Source organism: Eurypyga helias, unplaced genomic scaffold (assembly GCF_000690775.1).
Source record: "Eurypyga helias isolate BGI_N326 unplaced genomic scaffold, ASM69077v1 scaffold7953, whole genome shotgun sequence".
In the NCBI taxonomy this organism is placed as follows: Eukaryota; Metazoa; Chordata; class Aves; order Eurypygiformes; family Eurypygidae; genus Eurypyga; species Eurypyga helias.
In genome coordinates, this window is record NW_010239191.1 from 1 (window position 1) to 21,621 (window position 21,621).

At 38.6% G+C, this 21,621-nt stretch overlaps 1 protein-coding gene across 1 annotated transcript; it reads left to right on the forward strand.

The window, feature by feature from the left end:
- Nucleotides 1-2,378: 2,378 nt before the first annotated feature.
- Nucleotides 2,379-8,821, forward strand: CCDC122 (coiled-coil domain containing 122; the record flags this gene model as incomplete). Its single annotated transcript, XM_010148054.1, has 3 exons — nucleotides 2,379-2,777; nucleotides 3,935-4,051; nucleotides 8,657-8,821. Coding segments are annotated over 3 exons (681 nt in total), but the record flags the coding sequence as incomplete, so codon positions are not given.
- Between the last annotated feature and the right edge of the window lie 12,800 nt (nucleotides 8,822-21,621).

The following is a 21,621-nucleotide window of genomic DNA, read 5'->3' on the forward strand; positions in this document are numbered from 1 at the left end:
TTTGTCAGTGACATGGATGGTGGGAACGAGTGTACCCTCAGCAAATTTGCCAATGATACCAAGCTGTGTAGTCCAGTTGACATGCTGGAGGGAAGGGATGCCATCCAGAGGGACCTTGACCAGCTGAAGAGATGGACCTGTGCCACTGAAAGCGGGTAGATTTAGATTAGATATCAGGAAAAAATTCTTCATGGAGAGGGTGGTGAGGCACTGGAACAGGTTGCCCAGAGAAGCTGTGGATGCCCCATCCCTGGAAGTGTTCAAGGCCAGGCTGGATGAGGCTTTGAGCAACCTGGTCTAGTGGAAGGTGTCCCTGCCCATGGCAGGGGGTTGGAATAGATGGTCTTTAAGGTCCCTTCCAGCCCAAACCATTCTGTGATTCTATGATTCTGTTCCTGTGTGTGGCATTTACGCTTAACCAAAACTGTGTATATGTATTGGTATTTGGAAGGCTGAAACACAGCTAAAACTTTCTTTAGAGGAGATTATAGCAGAAGCCTTTATTTTTTATTTGGAAAAATACAAACCAAAATCAAGCGCTCAAAACCACTGAGATTGCAAAGCCACGAAAATGCAATACAAATTTAGAGCTCTGAATTTTTCATGGTGATTTTCTGAAGAAACTAATGGAAAATAAAGGCTTTTGAAAGCATCTCAGTGTTTGAAGTGTCCTAAATAGTAATTACATACTGATTTTATTTAGTAATATTTTGTAGAACACTGATTACCTGTAATTTTCATGAAGACTGTATGATCATTTCTGTTCTAATCTCTCACAGAACTTAGGTTTTCAATTATTGTTTAACGTTTAAGATCAACTTTCTATCGAGAAACTTTACATTTAAGTCTGAGGGAAGAGAATAGCATTCAGACATTTTTTGAGCATGGGAGAATGCAAATAGAAATAGTAAGAGTTCCAATTATAGCATCTGTGAATAGCCCTGCAACTGAAATAACTGATGTTTGAGGGTTTGCACAAAGGTAACTTCTCTGGAGGAGCAGTGAACTTTTATTGTTAATTGACTGGTGACACCTTGCAAGCCACTTTCTCCTAATAATGTGCCATCCCATAATATAGTATGATGATGCTGCAACAATTGATTTGTCATCAAACAATTTGAAAAAGGGTATCTGTTTTCAAAAAACCCCACAGAACTTTAGAGACCTATGTAATTAATTTAGCTAATTTATCTTCTTCCTCTTCCACACATTTTTCCTTTTTCTTTCAGAAAAGCCCAAACCCTAGGTAATTCTTTACAAACATTAATGTTAGCAGAACAACAAAGTTTTGTAATTAGGACCTTAAAGTCAGAATGCAGAACTGCCTTTTCATCTTTACATCTACTACCATGTGTGCATGTTACAGAAGTCACAGAAAACAATATTCCTTTCCAAAATTGAAGATCTTTGCCATTAAGATCTTTTGCTTTCCTGTCCTCAGTAAATCGTGGCTGGCACTGATAGAAATCCTGCTAAAACCATAGCCCAAGATTTTAAAATGAAAAGTTACACAGAAACCTTTTGTTATCAGCAGTTAATAATGTCTTAATCTGTTCAAGACATTGAGTAAGAGGTTTCATAGCCCTCATAATAATTCCATTAGGGGAAAGATAATAGGTGACATACATCACGATGCTAATTCCCTTACTTAATGCACTACTGTTGGCTGTTACTTTGGGTAGGATTCATCCTAGCTAGCTTACATCACCTACGAGTCAGATGTTAAGCCCAAATTAGTCATCTAGGCTCCCTTGGTAGTCAACAGAGATAAACATTTCCGAGGCAGCAAGTCAGGCTTAGATTTCTTAAGATGGGTTGAAGTATGACTTCCTGGAGTTATTCACTTCTCATCAGTGAGAAGATGTAGATGCATATTCCTTAGGGGTTTAAAATAGCTGGGATAAATCTCCCCCTCAAATACTACCTTGATGAAGGCAGGATTGAAAATTTAGTAGAACAGGCTAGTTTCCCCAAACACCCATCTATATGGTTTTGTGGGTTTGTAAGTAATTTTTGGCATAATTAGATATTTTTAGTCTGATATGGACTTCACCAGATTTCAGATCTAAGCGATCGTTAGGATTGTGCTTGGTCTGTCACATCCTATGTATCTTGCAAACATGAGGAATTTAGAGTAATTTCAGGGTAATTCTTTCATATTTTAGACAGTCTGAGGGGAGAGTCTAAGACTGTGTTCTTGGATTGTGCCTCTGAGGTAATGAGTTTGGGAAATGGAATTCTAATTATCTTCCATTCAAGCTACAATAAATAAGTAAAAAACAAGTCCATAGAATAAATATAAATTACAGTGTTTAACTAGATACCTAATATCCTCTCAGAAAAAAATGTTTTAAAGTGAACACTGAAATATTTTACAGGCAAAGTTTCAGGAACTAGAAAAAGAAATGGGTTCTATTCTGTTAGAAACGAAGACAACAGAAAGGGAAATATGTCTGCAAGATGATGCCATAGAAATGACAAAATATCACTGTGAAAATCTTGAGGCCCAAGTCAGAGCCCTGTATTCTGAAAATTTAAAGCTGAGGTGTGATGCAGAAACAGTCCAAGAAGAGTTTGAGATGACATTTGCAAGAAATAATGAATATCGTGAAAAAATAAAGGCTCATAAACATCTCCTCTGGGAGATGGAAAGCAGAATGCCAGTTACGATTGAGCTTGCTAAAAAGAAAGCTGTTGTTAAAGAATTAAAGACAAAGAAAGAGGCGTTGATGCATGATCTCCAGAATCCAGAAGGATCTGCTATAAAACAAATGCAGGTACTATATTTCCTCTTTGACTATTTTCCTTTCGTGTGAAATAGTTTTGGCATAGTTTAGCTAATATGATTATTTTGTCTAATATGTTTGCAGTTCATGAAGGACAGACTACATGGAATATAGATAATTTATGATGCTACATTAATTGAAATATTGTCATCAGTATGCAGTAAACAAATAATCAGCCATTGTCATCCATATATTATTGTAAAAGTCAGGTTCATTCTATGTGATCAAATGAACTCAGCTATGAAAAAAATTACAGAGCTATAAATTGAACTCATTGCCAAACCATCTGTGGGCTTCTTTGGGTTGTTGGATAAACTTATATGGACACTTTTCAGAATTATGTGGATCATCGCCATGTTGCTGTATTTTTCACAGAAGAGAAGAGTATTCTTTTAATTTTGCTGCCAGGTATCAAACTCCAGTTGAGCTGTTTGCCAACAGGAGGTAGATTTGATAAGAGGGTGGTAGAAGGAAGGAGAGAGAAAATATATATTTGTGTTGGTATTCTGGTCTAACACAGTTGGGTTTACATCACCTTAATTGCAATATTTATTGAAACATGTAGGAATTTTTCACCACAAAACTTTATCAATATATGAGCAAACGCATGTATGAAGTTGAAATGGGGTCACAGATTTCAACTCCAATGCAACTTGCATTTTTGAAAATCTGGTGTTACTCTATTCACATAAATTGATGAAAATTTGGTTGTACAATAAAATCTTTAAATACTGATAAATAGGCTCATTAACATTGTATTTCCCTGTGAGAAAGAAAAATCCATCTCAAATATTACATTAAATATTCTTTGCTTTTGCAATAAATTACATTTTAAACAAATTTAATACCACCAAAATGAGTTCAAATTCCCGTATTGTTGTAGCTGTTTGCATATTTCAGATCAAGAGTATATCTTGTTAAATAACTAAGGCCATGTTATAAATTGTTTTAGTTATTAATTTTAATTACACAACAAATTATTAATTTAATTATTATTAATTATTTTAATGTGACATTGTTTATCGTTGATCTTTATCTTATCTTTGTTAATGAAGTGAGACTGATAAAATGTGACATTTTAAATAAGTTTAATAGATATACTATGCAAATTTTTGAAGAGATTTCTCTATCTTGACTTACATCTGCAGGAAGAAATTACACTTTTAAAAAGGCAAATCACAACATTGAAAGAATTACTCAGTAAAAAAACAGATTTGCTGGAAGAAGAGAAAAAAAAGCATGCTAAACTTAGAAAAGAAATTGAGGTGAGTCATTTGAATAAAATATAACTACAGTTTTCCTGACAATGTAGAGAGTGCAAATGAAGTCCTAAGTACTTTATATACCATTGCTGGCTCTACATTATTCAAGTATATACAGTAACCTTGCTGTCTTAAATTTTTGACACTGATAGTCTTTCTAAAATTGAGAATTTATTTTCTGTCATGAGAAAAATTTAAGTTAAGAACGTTTTTTCTTAAATCTTTTAAGAAGGTGTTCATCTGTGAAATTTTGGAATGATGTCCTGAAAAGAAAGAGGTCACTGAATGGTAGTAAAGCAAAATGCATGGGTTTTTATTTCTGAAATACTTTTGAAATACTTTAAATTTCACTGCTGACTTGATTATTCATGACTTGTCTCATGGTTCCTGATAACTCATCAGTGGGAGAATCAATTGCACCAAGAAAATGGATTTCCCATGAATCTCCCTGATTTGAGCTGACATTAAATTAGGGATAACACAGCAGCTCCTAATTAGCTGCCAAGATAAAATTCTGATAAATAACTAAAACTTTCTCTTTTTAAATAATTGAATGATATTTTACATCTTGTTCCCTACTAAAGTATTTTGTTATGTCTAGATAATTTTTTAGTTTGGAAGTTTCACATGATCTATCTTGTTAGTTCAAATAAATGCTCCAAAATTTAATGAGCAAAGCTTGATATTATTAAGATTAACTGATCTAAGGTTAGCTCTATTGCCCATTGCAAAATGTAGGAGGAAAAAAGAATAATTTTTTGTGTGATATGGAACAGCAGAGAATTTTTAAAGTGAAAAGCAAAACACAGCCACTTTAAAATATGTCTATGAAATTCAGCATCTGAGAAAATATTTTATTATCAAGACAACATCCTCCTAAGAGGGTTCTCTAAGCCCAAAGTGAAATTAGGCAACCTAAAAATAATGTCTTGGAAGAAGGTTTAAAAATGCCAAGCATGGAAATAAAGTGTTATCCTAGATGCATAGATCTATTCCATTGAGTTCCATTGAGCTTCAGTGGTGGGATTTGGCTACAGACTGCTGACATCTCAGCATGGTTGTTTCAATGCAGGTGGCTACACCTGCATGTAAGAGGTGCACATCAGAATCACTGGAATTCTACTCAGTGCAGTTGATGTATTCTAGAGATCAGTTTAGTTGCCCCTATGTAGGTGTTTTACAGTAGGTTGAGCTGCATAATCTGGTCTTTTTAGACTATAGTATGTGTTGGCTAGATTTCTATTGATCCAAACAGGAATGTGGACATGTAGGTCACACATACATCTCTAAAGCTAGGTATCTTAGTCTGCAGACCTCAAGGCTTCAGTGCATGCCATAGGACTTTCACATATGGCATGGATTCCCAGCTTCTAGCATTTCATGGGCCAAAAATATCTGGCCTCATTATAACCTCATGAAATTCAGCAAGGCCACGTGCAAGGTCCTGTACCTTGGTTGGGTTAATCCCCCTCAAGTACAGGCTGGGGGATGAATGGATTGAGAGGAACCCTGAGGAGGACTTGGGGATGAAAAATTAGATGCAAGTCGCAATGTGCGCTCACAGCCCAGAAGGCCAATTGTATCCTGGGCTGCATGAAGAGAAGCATTCCCAGCAGGTTGAGAGAGGTGATTCTTCCCCTCTACTCCACTCTGGTGAGACCCCACTTGGAGTACTGTGTCCGGCTCTGGGGTCCCCAAAGTAAGAAAGACATGGCCCTGTTGGAGCATGTCCAGAGGAGGTATATGAAAATGGTCAGAGAGCTGGAGCACCTCTCCTGTGAAGGCAGGCTGAGAGAGTTGGGGTTGTTCAGCCTGGAGAAGAAAAAGTGTTGGGGAGAATTTATTGTGGCCTTTCAATATATAAATACAGAGAAAGACTTTTTACCAGGACCTAGTGCAAGATAACAGGACAAGGGGCAATGGTTTTAAAGGGTTGGAAGAAGGTAGGGCTAGAGTGGACATAAGGAAGAATTTTTTTAGAATGAGGGTCGTGAGACACTTCAAGAGCTTGCCCAGAGGAGTTGTCAACATTGGAAGTGTTCAAGTTCAGATTGGATGAGGCATTGAGCAACCTGGTCTAGTGAAAGATGTCCTTTCCCATGGTAGGGGGGTTGGAACTAGATAGTCTTTCAAGGTTCCTTCCAACCCCACCATCCTGTGATTCTATGATTCATAAAGTTGCAAAGAGCGTGTGAGCTTCCAGGTTTCTGAGCCTCCAGATACAAGCAAATCATCATGTCTGGTTAATGAGTTTGCTGTTGCTGTAAGATTTCTGGAGCCTTGATTGAGCAATGATTTTAAGCACTCATCTAAGTCTGACCCTATACAGCCCTGTACTTAAATGCCTACAGAATTCCTGTTGAAGCCTCATTAATGACTAAGCTGGCACTCAAAGAGAATAATGGCTGACTCTCACAGTCCCGGTGCTCCCACTTTACCTCAGTGTTATTTGAGGTTCCCCACAATGATTTCCCCAACTAAGCACATTGTGCAGGAATGTAATTTGAAACGCTTTTCTAAAGCAGCTGAATTTTGGAAAGTTAAATATTATTGATGAAATATCTTTCTGAAAGGAAATTTGTGCCTAAGTTTTCTTTTTTTCCCATGGAAAGTTGGTGATCTGACATTGCTAATTAATAAACTCGACCGTTAATTCGTAACTGGGATGCTTCTTATCAGGTAGGGTACTGATAGATTTTTAAGGCAGCTTGTAGTCCTTGTTCCAGTCCCTTTCCTGAGCACCATCCCCACCACTCCTCTCTTGAAGAGTGGAGTCTGCTCCCAGACTTGGACAGCGATGTCAGCAATAAATCAGGGTGGTTACCTGTGTAGGGACAAAGCTTCAGTCATAAAGAATATTTCAAGACATCCACAAATAATAGAAAATAAGGTGTTATGTAAAATAATAGGAAAAAGAAAGCTCAAGAGACTGTCTATTCCTCTGCTGCCCTCCTTCCCCCACAGCAGCGTGTAGCTATATTATTCATAGAATCATAGGATGGTTTAGGTTGGAAAGGACCTTAAAGACCATCTAGTTCCAACCCCCCTGCCATGGGCAGGGACACCTTCCACTAGACCAGGTTGCTCAAAGCATCACTTATAGGGATATGGCATCCACAGCTTTTTTGGGCAACCTGTTCCAGTGCCTCACCACCCTCTCCAGGAAGAATTTGTTGTTGATATCTAATCTAAACCTTCCCACTTTCAATTTAAACCCATTACCCCTTGTCCTGTCACTACAGGCCCTTGTAAAAAGTCCCCTCCCTTGTAGGCCCCTCCCTACAAGCTCCCTTGTAGGCCCCATTCAGTTATGGGAAGGTGCTATAAGGCTGCATTTTTGACAAATGTTTGTCTATCCTGTTCTTCAAGGACCCCAGTAGTGGGGACTCTAGAAGTGCCTGGACAAATTTTTTTCTAATGGCCCAGTAAAAAGAGCAATATTCCCCCTTCCCTCTGTCCAGTAAGCATATTAGCGCTCTCTGCCTCAGCAGATGTGCCAGACATTTCCCAATAATGATTTTAGGGGGACGCGTTTCTTAAAAAAAACAGGTAATATTGATGATAGGTGTTTCAGTGTCATACAGCACCATCCTCGTACTGTTCAGATCCTGCAAGCACTCATTATGATGAATTAATCTGACAGCATCCCTCCAAAAGCTGTGAAGGATTCTAATGGGGAGCCAGGCCACGTGAAGAAAGACAACTCACCACCAGTAGAAGAACGTAGTGTAATTTATGAAACATTAGAGAGGGAGGGCGTTAGTTATACGTGAAATTTAGGCAGCGAGACTTGCAGGAAGTCACCGGCAATGCTGCAGTTCTGATGCAGCTGTGCACCATCATGTGTATGTTAAATACAGTGCAATAATGTTTCAATAACCAGACACAAGAATGATTATACACTACCACCCAGATGCCATTCAAGCTAGGGTACATAAGCCCCAATTTTTATTAAGTGAATACCCATTATTTCCATTTTTATTGTAATGTGCACTTCATGCTTTTACACTTCAGAATGCAAATCATCAGAGGGTTGTCTGCAGCAGCCATTCTTCACATAAGGCAACAAAGGGGGCAAAATTGATACAGTTGTCCCAGCGTTGCCTTTCTAAGAAAAACATACCGTATGAACTGGAGTGCAAAAGTGAAGATGCTGCTACAGCCATCTAGGTTACCTCATTTGCATTCTAATTTATACCCAAACACACTTATTAGAGAATGGAAATTTCTTCCTTTCTCACCTCTGGCTCTGTATCCTATAATCTTCCATATACACAATGTTGCTCCAGCTGTGAGATGCTGACTCTGGGGGCGACATTGTTACCTGCTAGACATCTACAGAGCAGGTACCCATGTTGAACTCCTCACTTAAGTTCTTAGTGGGAGAGAGATAGGCATGATTCCTGTTGTCCTAAAGCAGATATCTGAAATAAGTCAGATGAATGGCTTCCCAGATGTCTCTATGTCTCCTCAGTAGCTATAAAGCAACATGGAATGACTGGGTCAACGATCAGAATCCACACCTAGAGAGAGGTGAGCTGAACCCACCTCTGTAAATGGTTTTTGCTTGAAAGAAATTCTGAAGTGAATTTTATTCTATTTGATTAGGTGCAGAATAAAAGATATGATGCTATTCTAAAACGTTTGCATTGCCAACTGAACAAACTCCATTCAAATAAAAGACAGTGGCGCTGGAACATTCAGCAGTTGGAGAAGAAGGCAGAGGAACTAAGAAAGTGTCTCGGAGCAGTGGAGTTACAAAGTAGCATATAAACCAAACTTCACAAAGCTACAATGTGGGCAATATTTTCCAGACAGTGTGGTTTTGGTGGGTTTTTTCCTTTTTTTTTTTTTTGGGTGAGGCTTTTTGTTTGTTTGTTTTGGTGTGGGTTTTTGTTCGTTTGGGGTTTTTTTGTTGTTTTGTTTTGTTTTCCTCAAACTGCTACAAATAGTAAAGTAGCCCAATAGCTGGGCCAAGGCTCAGTGATTTCTTTCTTTTTAACGTTTTTCTCCCTTTCATTCTGTGGCCTGAACTAGGCTGTGCTCATTCTGTACATGTTTTGGAATAACTTTACTTTTTCTTACTGTAGCCAGAGGCTGTGCAGGAAGAAAGTTATTAACATTTCCAGGTGTTTCCAAAACACATGCCACTTTTATCTAAAGAAGTCATTTGAAGTCAACCAAATAAGATTTGGGGAGTTCTTTATTTGATTAGATCTCTGAAGATTGAGATCTACATTGCTTTTCCTACAGAGAAATTAATGTATATCTGCATCCTTGCGATACCAAAATTCCAGACCTTTTGTCCACATGTCTTATTATTGCAACCTACTAAGGCATTCTGAGACCTCTGCTGGCCTATATTTTGTTGCGTGGGAAATGCATACAGATGATGTTACAGCCTGCTTGCCCTATATCTGCCAGGATGTCCTAGCATGGGGGACAAGGAGGACGTAGGCTACCCAGCTATAATTGGCTTAGGAACAAGTACACACAGAAGTGGGGTTCAAATAATCTGAATACAACTGGTCTAATATATGTTTGCAAAGAAGAATGAGTAGATAAATAGAATACAGTTTTTAAAATGGAACAACTCACCCTCTAGAAATAGGAATGCTTTTGAAATGATTGATTGTAAAAGAACTTACTGTGTAGAGGATCTTAACTAACTAGTAGTAGCCCTCTGACATCCAAGTGCTTAATTTTGGTAAGATGATTCTTAACATAAATGATGACCTGTTAAAAATGTTAGTTAAAATATTAGTGAACAATAAACATTTTTCTTTGCCTTCTTTTTATTATGTGCTTGGCATTTGAGGAATTTACAGTGGTTTCTCTATTCTTACACTTAAAGTAATAATTCTGACTGGATATAACCTGTAACATTTATCTGTTCTATGTAAATACGTTTTTATTTGGGTTGTTGTCTTGAGTAATTTACATTTCTCTTTACTCCTGAATATAAAATGAAGAATTAAGCAGATTGAGTATTTACTGTGGGAAATGTTAAGCTGCCTATATATTGTTAGCTTAGGAAAGCAAAGTTTAAAATGCAATACTGTTATATTTATGTTAGAATATTCACATATTCATGTGTATTTACAATTCCCTCATGATGTTATTTCACTTAATATAAAGTTATTATTTTAAGCAATATGCTGACTCCTGAAGGCTCTTTTTCAACAATGTTAGACTCTCAAGTTTGTTTGGCTTGGTCTGTCTCCTTTGCAATAGTATCAACCTTTACTTTCATTAAAACAATAAGGTAGAAATGAAAGCCTCAATATCCTCTGCTATAGTAACAGTAATGTGATACAAATCATTTGCTGGGTTAAAACTTTTCTAACGTAATTTATTTTAAAAGAAGACAAAGACATCTTAAAACTAATCCCTGATCTTAAGTACCTTTCTGTTCTGAAGTGACTCACACATTCACTGCTCACGAGTCCAGAAAGCACAGAAAGAGCATTGAGTCTTATCAAGTGTGTAGTACATTACTGTAACATTACAACTGTTTATCCTTACACACAGCAGAACAGCTTGCACTTGATGTGGGTGTAACTCCTAGAAAGAGATCAGGACTTGAAAAATTGTAACTTTTACTGTATTATTGGTAGTTTCAGTGATTAATGGCTCTCCTTTTGTTTTGCATAATTTCTGAATTCAATTTATTCAGCCATCCACGGCAATGAGTGCACTTTATATCAGGTAGTTTCTCTCCATAAAAATACTTATGCCCTGTCTTCTTGCTGAATTAAATAGATCAAGCCTTCTAAAAGTATTGACTGTCAGATCTGACTGAGAGCTTTAGCTTGATGTATCCCCCCAAAAGTGGTTACCTCCAATATTCTCAGAGTATAAAGACTGCATGCCCTTAAATATGCCTTTTACCACTGGTATTGTCTTGTTTTCATATTTAGTTTTGAGTTATTTCTGAACCAGAACAATTAATGCATCCAGAAATGTTTTGTATCAGCTACAGAAATTCCTTCAACCAAATTTACTTTGACACTTACTACCATTGTTATAATACAGAGTTTAACCTAGCACTTTATTACCAGCTGAAAACAAGCCTAGCAAACAATCCAAACCTTCTCATGTAACAAAAATATCACACCTTTATTTTTCTTTTTGACCGGTGAAGGCATTCGTTATTACTTCACCGGGTATTAGGCAGTTTCTACGTATCAACACATGTACAGCATGATTCACTCATGTCAAGTTAAGTGACATGACCTACATTTTCCTTGTTCCTTTTCATAATTCTCAGTAAGTTTCAGTATCTCACTTTATTTTTACAGTTCTTTTGTGTGGTTTGAAATTGTTTAATATAATTTAATGAGGGTGAATACTACAAGAACTGTATATAGTACTCCCGTTAGTGCTATATGCAGAGGAAACCTTCCCTTCTCCTACACAAAGGCCTTCCTATCATTCAAGGCCTGAGTTATCTCATGCTCCTTTTTGCTCTGTACTTTGCAAGATAGCTCATGTTCTTGCTTGCTAGGGCCCTTGACCCCTTCCAGGGATCTCAGCTATCAAAGGTGAATTCCTCCTTTTTTCTCAGTGTAAAACTTGCTTTTTCAATATACATATTTAAATGGGCTACGCTTATGTCATTTGTGTCTCAAATACGCTGGTAACTACAGAGGATTCCCCCACATCTGGTAATAGCTGAACTCCTTATCATGAACAGCCCTAGCCATTGGTGATTCCCTCCAATTCACATCCAGCTTTTCCCAAGAAGAAATTTAGCTGTGCAGGCCAGAAAGGAGCTACTGGTTTAGCTGTATCACCATATATGAGAACTTTGGATATTAAAGTACATCTCGGCTTCTCAGCTTTTCTGCCTCAAAATGTAGCTTTAGGTCAAGTATGTAATGTGTGTCTGTGCTATGTACAACTGCTCTGCTCTCATTTAATTAATAAATTATACTCGCACTAAGTTTTGTCTTTAATTCCCTATCAAAGAAAAATACTAGGGTTGGTCATAATACCAGTACCTGTGGAATTCTACTATGAATACCCCTTCATATGTTGAGTTTCTTTAACAATTACCTGTAGAGTATGTTAGCTAGTCCTTAATCCATTTTACTTATGCTTTACTGACTGCATAGAGTGTGAAGTCTTTAATACAAATGTTGTTTGGTAAAAAGTCCACCACCTTGCAAAAAGTCTGTTCCATCTTGAAATAATTTGTTATAAGATACGGACTCTGACTGTTACTGTCATCCTGCATCACTGTCCTACTTAAACACCACAATTACAATCTCTCATCCCACATAAACATATTGTTTGTGTGTTTAACTCAACCGCCTTGACACCTGAGTTGATTCATCTCTAATCTTTGAAGCTTTGATTGTCCTCAGTCCCCGCCAAACTTGTTGTTTAGTCACCGAGTGCACCTGAAATCTCAGGTGTTCAGGTGTTTCCTGTGCTAAGCACCACATTTTACAGCATCAAATACATTTTGCCCACTTCTGATTAAACAAAACTTTGTATCATATAGTACTTACATATTTTCCTGGGTGCAGCATTTAAAATTTACAATTCCATATTCAACAAATAATAAATATAAGAAAGGCATAAACATTTTACTAGTGAATTGCAGTTAATTGGGAGAAAACATCATCTGGGAAAAAACTCAGCTGAAACAAGGAAATATAGAATCATACAGTCACAGAATGGTTTGGGTTGGAAGGGACCTTAAAGACCATCTAGTTCCAACCCCCCTGCCATGGGCAGGGACACCTTCCACTAGACCAGGTTGCTCAAAGCCTCATCCAGCCTGGCCTTGAACACTCCCAGGGATGGGGCATCCACAGCTTCTCTGGGCAACCTGTTCCAGTGCTTTACTGCCTTCTCTAAGCTATCAGCATTCTGTTCAACATATGAAAAAAAGAATTGTATGTAGCTTTTTACAAAAATGTCTAATTCCAACAAATCCTGGCAACCTGCTGGGGCAGAATTTTCTTAGTACAAAATTGAACAGTAGTAGGTTGATCTCAGAGCATTTTTTTTTCCCCACTTAACAAGCAAGCACAAACAGTAGGAGAATGATTTATGATTTTCAGGGAATAACTCAGTGAATGCACTTTGTGTTCTTATTACATGAGGCTTTCCCAGCTCCCGGTGGAGAAGTGTGCTGCCAAACCCCTATCAGTCATTTCTGAGGATGGGTGTGAGGCTAAGCGAAGAACTTCTGGCTTCAGTGCTCTGCAGGCAATGAGAAGAGGACTGACTGCCCACTCTGAACAGCAGAACAGACAGCAAGCAGCAATGGACATGTAAATAAATGACAGTGTGGACAAACTTCCCAAGCAGTGAGTCCTACCCACAGCTAAGCAAAACTCTGAAGCACAGGAAACTGGATTTATTGCAGCAATATAGTGTAAACAAGTAGGAACGTACTGGGGGAACTCCACACTCGACAGGGAAGCAATACAGCCATGGGATCACGTCATGTGATGCAGCAAGTGTACTGATGGGTGTTTAAGGGAAGGATTTCCCCATGCTGAAAGCTGACACTCCACATGAAGCCCTTTCACGTGACCCACTTAGGATGCTGAAGCAGAGGAGGTGTGTCGGATAATACGGACATACCTCCTAAAATCTTTGCTTTCATCAAGGCTACCTGTGATACACAACAGAAGAGGGAAGGGTTGGGGATAAACACCCTTGTTAGGCTGCTTTGCCTCTGTAGCAGTTTGCTTTGGGCCTCGGGAGTGTCACTAGCAGAGAGCCATGAGCGTGACAGCAAGTAATGCATGCTGTTCTACTATGGTTCATACACGATGCCCCAGAAGAAGAAACTGAAGTCACACCGAGCATCGATGGCTGCGGAGGGTGAAAAAAACTTTCAGAACTCTTACCCAATTTTCTGAAATGCATGAATCAAAGTAATCATTAATCAAAACAATTATTAGATCCTTTGTTAAAATGCAGCTGCAGCATGTAGCTCTGAGTCATGTCGAGGCAGTGACTTCTTGGGGAATTCCAGGTGGTACTGAAATGTTTTTCTTTCAATTGTCTGCTTTGCAGGAGGCAAACACTTTTTCAGGGGCAGTTAAGGCAGTGCAACAACTGCCTCAGAAATGTGGATCGAGCCCAACCAGTCCATAACCTACTTAAAGTACCACGCTCAATTCTTTCACTTGTCTTTTCCTAGCATTTAGAGGAAGCCACATGTAGCGGCCTAACAAAACAAAGAACAAAAATAAACCACAAACTGCAAAGGACAAAGCAAGATATACAAACAAAATCTCTTCCCTCCCTACTCCACAAAAGAAAGAGAATTGCACTGCACATTCCCTGTCTGGATGAAAGCAGAGAAGACAGCTTTATTATGTCAATAAATATAATTCTGGTTGGAAATGGTTGCTACAATAATGAGCAAAGGACAGTGCTCTGTGTTGAACAGAGATTTCTCCTGAAAATTACATGAGTGTTACTACATTTTGCAGTAGCTTTTTAAATTAACATAGTTAATATAAGTTTTACATAGTTTTACATAATTCAGTAAAATTCTCTGTAAATCTTTCCAAGAGCAGCAATCTGCTTAATCCCTCATTTTATTACAAATATCATTAACCATATATTATCATAGAATTATGGAACAGTTTGGGTTGGAAGGGACCTTAAAGACCATCTAGTTCCAACCCCCCTGCCATGGGCAGGGACACCTTCCACTAGACCAGGTTGCTCAAAGCCTCATCCAGCCTGGCCTTGAACACTCCCAGGGATGGGGCATCCACAGCTTCTCTGGGTAACCCTTTCCATTTTGAATAAATGTCACATAAAAGAGTCCATCTATCATCTACATATTATGTTAATTAACGTAATATATAACTTGCGGTGTTTTCAACAAGTTATAGGACTTTTCTGGAGTGGAACTAGCACCGACAAGTTGAAAAGTAGTTGCGTGTTTCCCTCACCGACAATGAAGTCTAATAGTTCCCTCTAGTGGTGAAATCTCTTTTTACATGGTGAAGGCACCTCTTATGGTTGTTTCGATTTGAAGATCAATACTTACCGTGAGAATAGTTAGTATTTCTAGACAACATGATGAATACTTTCTAAAAAGGCAAGACGAAAAGGAGATGCTGACTATTCTAACTCTTACAACTTTGAACAACAACTGAAGGACTCAATTTATTTATTATCTGTTTTTAACAGAGGGAGAATTTGGCAAATTTCCTCAGAACTTGCGTTCTAATCTGAGCTACAACACAAAGTCCACTAAAAATAGGATTTCACTTTCTTTTTTTTCCCTTAAAATCTTTTTAAAAAATGCTTTTTTGAGCCAAAAGCAGTCTTCTACAAATGTTTCCTTAGGTCACTTTCTTCTTAGTAAGAACTAATCTGTTTAAGCTCATTGTCCTCCTGCTTTTGCTGAAAAATATATTTAAAAAATATTAGGTCAGACTAAAAGTGATGACTAAAAGTGATAACTGCTAGTTATGGATTAACAGCATACTATCTAAACCTGTGTTTTCGGGCTTCTTAAATAACCCTGCCTGACCTGAATCTTTTGGCCTGAAACTGCAGTTCTGATCCAAGGTCAGTGTTCTGGAAAACTTAAACATAAGGTATGAATGTCATCGCTTGAGACTTGAGGCTTACTTGACAAGAGAAAGGCATCCCACCACCGATTCATCTCTTGCATGCCTTATGGCAGAGTCTGGTTCTTTACAGTCACTACAAAGGAATCCTGGAGCAACCACCCTTAATTTAACATACTCAATTATATGCCTATTTAGTGTGAGATAAGCCCAGAAATCAAACAACCAGTCTCTTGTTTACCTGTATTTAAGTGTTTATTTTATGGCTATGTGCTCCGGAGCAAAGGATTGAACTTTATCCGGGACTTTTGAGGAGGGAGGGAGGACAATTTCAGGCTAACCATCATGTAATTAACTACTCCTATCACCTTTCTCTTTTTCCGTATTGGCACAGAATTCTGGTCCATTGAATCCTGACTTTATAAGATTCATACGAAATTTACATCAGTAAAGCAAAGGCCTTCTCTAGCAACTTGGATAAAGGTTATCTGTATCTTGTGATTAAAATCTTACTGTCAGGTTTTGTCCTACCTGTTGCAGTTACCAAAGTCTTGGAATGACCAGCTCAGGTGCAGTACAAATATGCTACCTGCCTTTTGTCCATCTCTCCTAAAATGATTAGTCTCTCCAATCTCTTCATCTCTCCAATTATGACTTGATGCTGTTGCTAAGACTTTTTAATGGCTGATGCATTTGTATTAGGTTAACTGATGCAGTTGGAAAAACAAGCAAACATTTTGGCAGAGGGGAGCTTCAGTGTCTCAAGGTTTTTTTCCCAGTTGTATCTGTTGGTTCTTCCTTATCATCATGGAGGGTAACACTTCTAGGGGATGTTCCATCTTAATTGCTTTATATAGTTGCCTCAGGATGACAGGAATTGTGCTCTCAAAAGTCCTACTTTTGTCAATTAACTAAAGGGAATGAAGGGTCATTAGGTCAGATGTAAATAAGTATATCTGGACGTTTAAAGTTACATAAGCTGTATCCAAGCCCTATATCCTTAAGCCGCCACAGCCACAACAGCATTATTAGTAAATGCTCAGAATGTTGTGTTTGGGGGTTTTTTCCCCCTTTACTGACTTATTGCTGGCCACACATTTTTCTTTGTGTATGTCTACCTTAAAAAAAAGGCTGTAAGCTTCTCATTTATATATTATATTCAATGTCATGTTTTCCATATGTTACACTGGGGAGCAGTGAGAGGCTGGTTCTAACCAGAAAAGGCTTTTTACTAAAGATTTCCTCTTTCTTGGCAAAGTACTCTTTGCTTTTTAATCACCTTTATAGTTTCTGTCATAGAACTCCCTTTTTTTTTTTTTTCCTCCTATCTGCCTCTTCTCAGCCAACTTCACTCACAATTTTCATCAACCATGGGAAATCAGCCATTTTGCAGCATCAGCTACTGTGCATGGGGTTCACCTTGCCCGTCTTGGACACCTATTTAGGATTTAGTAACTCACATTCTGGGGGTGCCTTGACCTTTCTCTTGACTACTGAAGGGATCTGGATGGGAAGAAATCTACCTTTTGGATAGCTAACATGAGGTGAGGTGAACCATCCTAGGGCTCTAAGACAGGTGTCATGACTTGCCTTCTAGCAGTGCCAATTCCCCTCTGTGGCCTGCAGAAGTCCAGGGCAACTAGTTCTAAACTCATGGGAGATGATTAAAATTACATGATGTAAATCCCACCTATCGTCTCCAGTTTTCCTTCACCGACTCCAGACCAGGAATTAATACAGCTCTATCCATCATAGTGAGACCATAATTGAGTTACCCTGTATTGAGAGCAGTAATACTTTCTGTGCTAAAGGATCACAAGAAATAATTTTAGAAACTCTAATAAGTTCTGTGACCTCCATGCTACATTTCTGAAATTGAATTCTCCCATGGCAAGACAATTGCTCCCCTGCAGTCTGCCTCTCACTGCAGACAAGTCATAAGAAATAATTCTGGTGTGGTTTCATGGTCTATAAAGGCTCTCCCTCCTTCCCACTCTGCTGTATTCTCTTCTTGTCTTTTGTGTTTTAGCACACTGACAATTAAGTTTCTGAATTATTGGGTTATACAGACCAGCTAGAAGTGTCTTTGTAGTACTAGTGCTACATCATTCACTACTTTCACTCCTTCCCCTAAACAAATTTTATCTAAAGATCTTTAACATTCCAGTCATGTGAACCATCTCACCAGTTGCCAATAGTACTTGCATCAGTGAGAATTTCCAGTCTTTTGTTTGTAACCCAGACTTTTAAAATTAGTACTTAATGACCAGAAAAATGCTGAGCAGTCATCCCTTGAAAATAAGGATGAAGTTGGAAACGTAGGTAATAAATTTAGACAAGGATAGCAGGGGAATGTGAATGGGAGACAGACACAGACACAGGCTGCTATGAGTGGAAGTAAAAGAAATTGGGGAAGGGAGAACAGTAGTACCTAAGCCTATGTCCATTTTATACTTCAGAGCCATAGTGGAATGTGAGGTTCCTGAGTCTGAAAAATCCTCCACAGTCAGCAGATAATCCCACCTTTGTCCAGCCACTAGGGAATCATGGTCCACGTTACTGTCGGTGTCCATGTGATACAGACATGTGCAAAAGATCTAAAGTACCAGTCCTGATGTTGACTCTACGAGTATCAGTAGAATCTCACAAGGTTGTTTTAAAAGAAAAAATAATTCTTTGAATTAATCTCTGAGATTTTTTTGGTGCTCAGTTTCCCATGGAACGTCTTCCTCAAGGCACCTCCAGTGCTTCCTCACAGGGTGCACTACCTGCTTAAATTTTTTAAGGCACTAAGTATGTCAGCTGGAGAGGTAGCACCTAGATCCTGTTGCAACTCAACACTGCAGCTACTCCTTCACTGTGTGACCTAATGGCTCAGGTCTATTCAACCACCATGGGACCAACATTTTGCTGTTTTCTGCGCTAGAAATGTCCTGGAAGTCCAGAGTGGAAGAGAGTTTTCTCATTGATGTTCTGTGTTATTCTGCAGTCTCTTTAGTGGTGTACAGTAGTTCATACACCTCTCATACACTTGAGATCTGTTTTTACGTGCTGAATGTGAGTTTTGGTGAGTCACCCATAATAATGGAGGAATTCTATGGCTGAACATTGAATCATACCAAGATTAAAGATTCTCACAGTCACTTGTGGAGAAGAAAGCCCAGTGCAGTTGTCATTTCCTGGTCTGCTTGTGGGAGAATCTGTGTACATGAAAGGTTTGATCTTCTAGAGAGGAAAAGAATGTTTTTCATCAGCCTGTTTGCATTACTGTACACAACCCCTCACTGAATTACTGGAAAAATCTCATTTCTATAGCCATACCCACTTTAATTAATTTCTCCTTTGTAATTATTCAATTATCCATCCTGCTGCTCAAGAAAACCAGCATAACAATGATTTAACACAGCACTGCAGCAATTAGCGCTCACAAGACAACAAAGAAACACCTCACTGCTCAAAGAGGGATCAAAGTATGAAATCAAAAGTAACTCATTACAATCACAACACCACTCCAGTTCTTACAGTAGCAATCACAATGTTTTTGTGGTTTTGACTCCTTTTCTACCTAAAAAGAAGCTGCAGAGCATGTTTATTCCATTTTCAGAAATATAGTAATTAGGAATTTCAAAGACTTTTGGTTTCCTGTTGAATAGTAGGAGCTAATAGATCAGCTGCTGATTTACTGCAGCTTTTATCTAGTCTAACTCCACTTACTTCAATGAGTCTGGAGTTGAAAGAGGACTCATACGTTGGCAGTTACACCTGTATGTAGCTTAGTTGTCACTTTTAAAACTTAATCTAAGTCACTGCACCTTCACATTGCCAGGCAGCTGCAGACGGATTGCTTTCCCTTTGAATAACTTTGCGATGTTTGGGCTTTTTCTCTCAGTACCTACTTACTTTGGGGTTTTTTCTTGGTGCTACGTTATATTACTAGCTGATGGCACTGGGGATTTTGACTACTTTTTAGGTTATTGGCACCAGAGACTTTCTTAACCATGCTTATTAGACCTTCAAGAGTGCTAATTTTCTCATACAAAGGGAGTGTTGAACTTTCATTAGTGTATTTCCCAAATGTTTTAATTTTCTGATACCATTTAATGTAATTATGTTTGCTTTTATACGTAAGCGTGGAAAATAATGTACATTGGGAAACAAACAACACAAAAGCTGTCATAAAAAACATAAAAGAGCAGCTGATAAGAAAAACAGCAATGCAGCATTGTTTTTAGAAGCAATGGAACACAAGAAGAACTGACATATTGTGATGTTAACAACTTTAATTAATGATGTAGAGAAGAAGGTCAAGTATAAATGAGAAAGAGATGATCTGTTAATAGAAAACATGTGCTAGTATACCAAAATTGGAAGTCTAGAAACGTGCAATGCAAAAGCGGAAAATTCCGATGAAATGTTTGATTGGAAATATATTTGTTGAGATATTTTTCTCTCCTGAACGGAAAATGGGGCATACTTGTCAGAGATAGAAAAGTGAAATTTTGGCTATTGAGTCCAAACTACCAGTGTGAACTATGTGCCCACTGTATTTCTTCCTCATTCATACATGATAGTCATCTTTAGGGCAGAGTTCAGGACACGTTTGTTTAACCTAACAGTCTGAATCAATAGCCAAGTGGGAGTACTTTTTCAATGGGGATTTAGCGGTCGTGAAAGTGAATGGTCTGTTTCACAGCCATTAATTCTTTTACTTTTCCAGATATGCCTAATAAACTACAACTGGGTTGTTGGATGATCCTTAGTAGATACTCTAGTGCACTTCTTCAGTTCTGGCATCTCAAGTTATCTATCTGCAAAACACCTCCCTCCACAGCCTGCATCTGGGTGTTGCATTAGCTGATCAGCCCCCTCTCCAGCACAGCAAAGAGACTTTTAATAGTGGGATGCACACGAAGGCAGAAGACCACTTGCAGCAAAGCCTGCTGAATCTGTGTGGGATTCTTCTTGATTGTCCTTAGCCATACCAAGCATAGAATCATAGAATCACAGAATGATTCGGGTTGGAAGGGACCTTAAAGACCATCTAGTTCCAACCCCCCTGCCATGGGCAGGAACACCCTCCACTAGACCAGGTTACTCAAGGCCTCATTCCTTACCTGGCCTTGAACACTCCCAGGGATGGGGCATCCACAGCTTCTCTGGGCAACCTCTTCCAGTGCCTCGCCACCCTCTCTGTGAAGAACTTCTTCCTGATATCCAATCTAAATCTACCCGCTTTCAATTTAAAAATGTAAACAAATAAGCCAGACTTCCTATGTGAGAGACTGGTACCTTAAGAAGGTGATTCACCCTCTCCTCAAATAAGTATTTTGGCAAAATTGATTTTTCTAAGAAAACAGGATTGCCCTGCAGTGATGTCCTTCACTAGAGATGTTCCATTTGGCTGTGTTGGAATTTGTCTTGTCTAATATTTACCCATTTAAGCATTAGCTAAAGCAAGCTAATCCTCTAGGCTTCTTGGGCTGAGATGCATATCCAGTGTGCATGCTAAAATCAGTGCCTGTAGCATGAATTCCCTGTGGATGTGACTCTTCCTTTTTCCATGTGCTACAGAAGGAACCAACACAATTAGCTTCAGCTGGACTTCAGACTCTTTCAGCTAAAATACAACATAGATGCAACTCGCTTACTTTTAGCCATGTAAAATCTGTGTGTCTAGTCTAAATGAACACACTATTTTCACTTAGCCTACCTCCACCACTTATTTTAGGTAACTTCTGGTCACTTACTGTTGAAAACACCACAGCAGACAGTCTTTCTTCCTGTGTTTGTCTGGGATAGAGGTGGCGACATTCAGAAAAGTCAAGGCAAAACAGCTGCTGTTAAATTTCAAATTACCCTTTGTGTTGAGGTAGTCCACTGATGGTTCTGCCAGAATTTCCCATTACGATCTTCTATATTTAGAATACACAGCTCCGTCAACAATGAAAGAATAGAACTTGGCCTTCTACGGGGTGACATTTTTCCATGTGAGATAATTAAACAGATCCACCG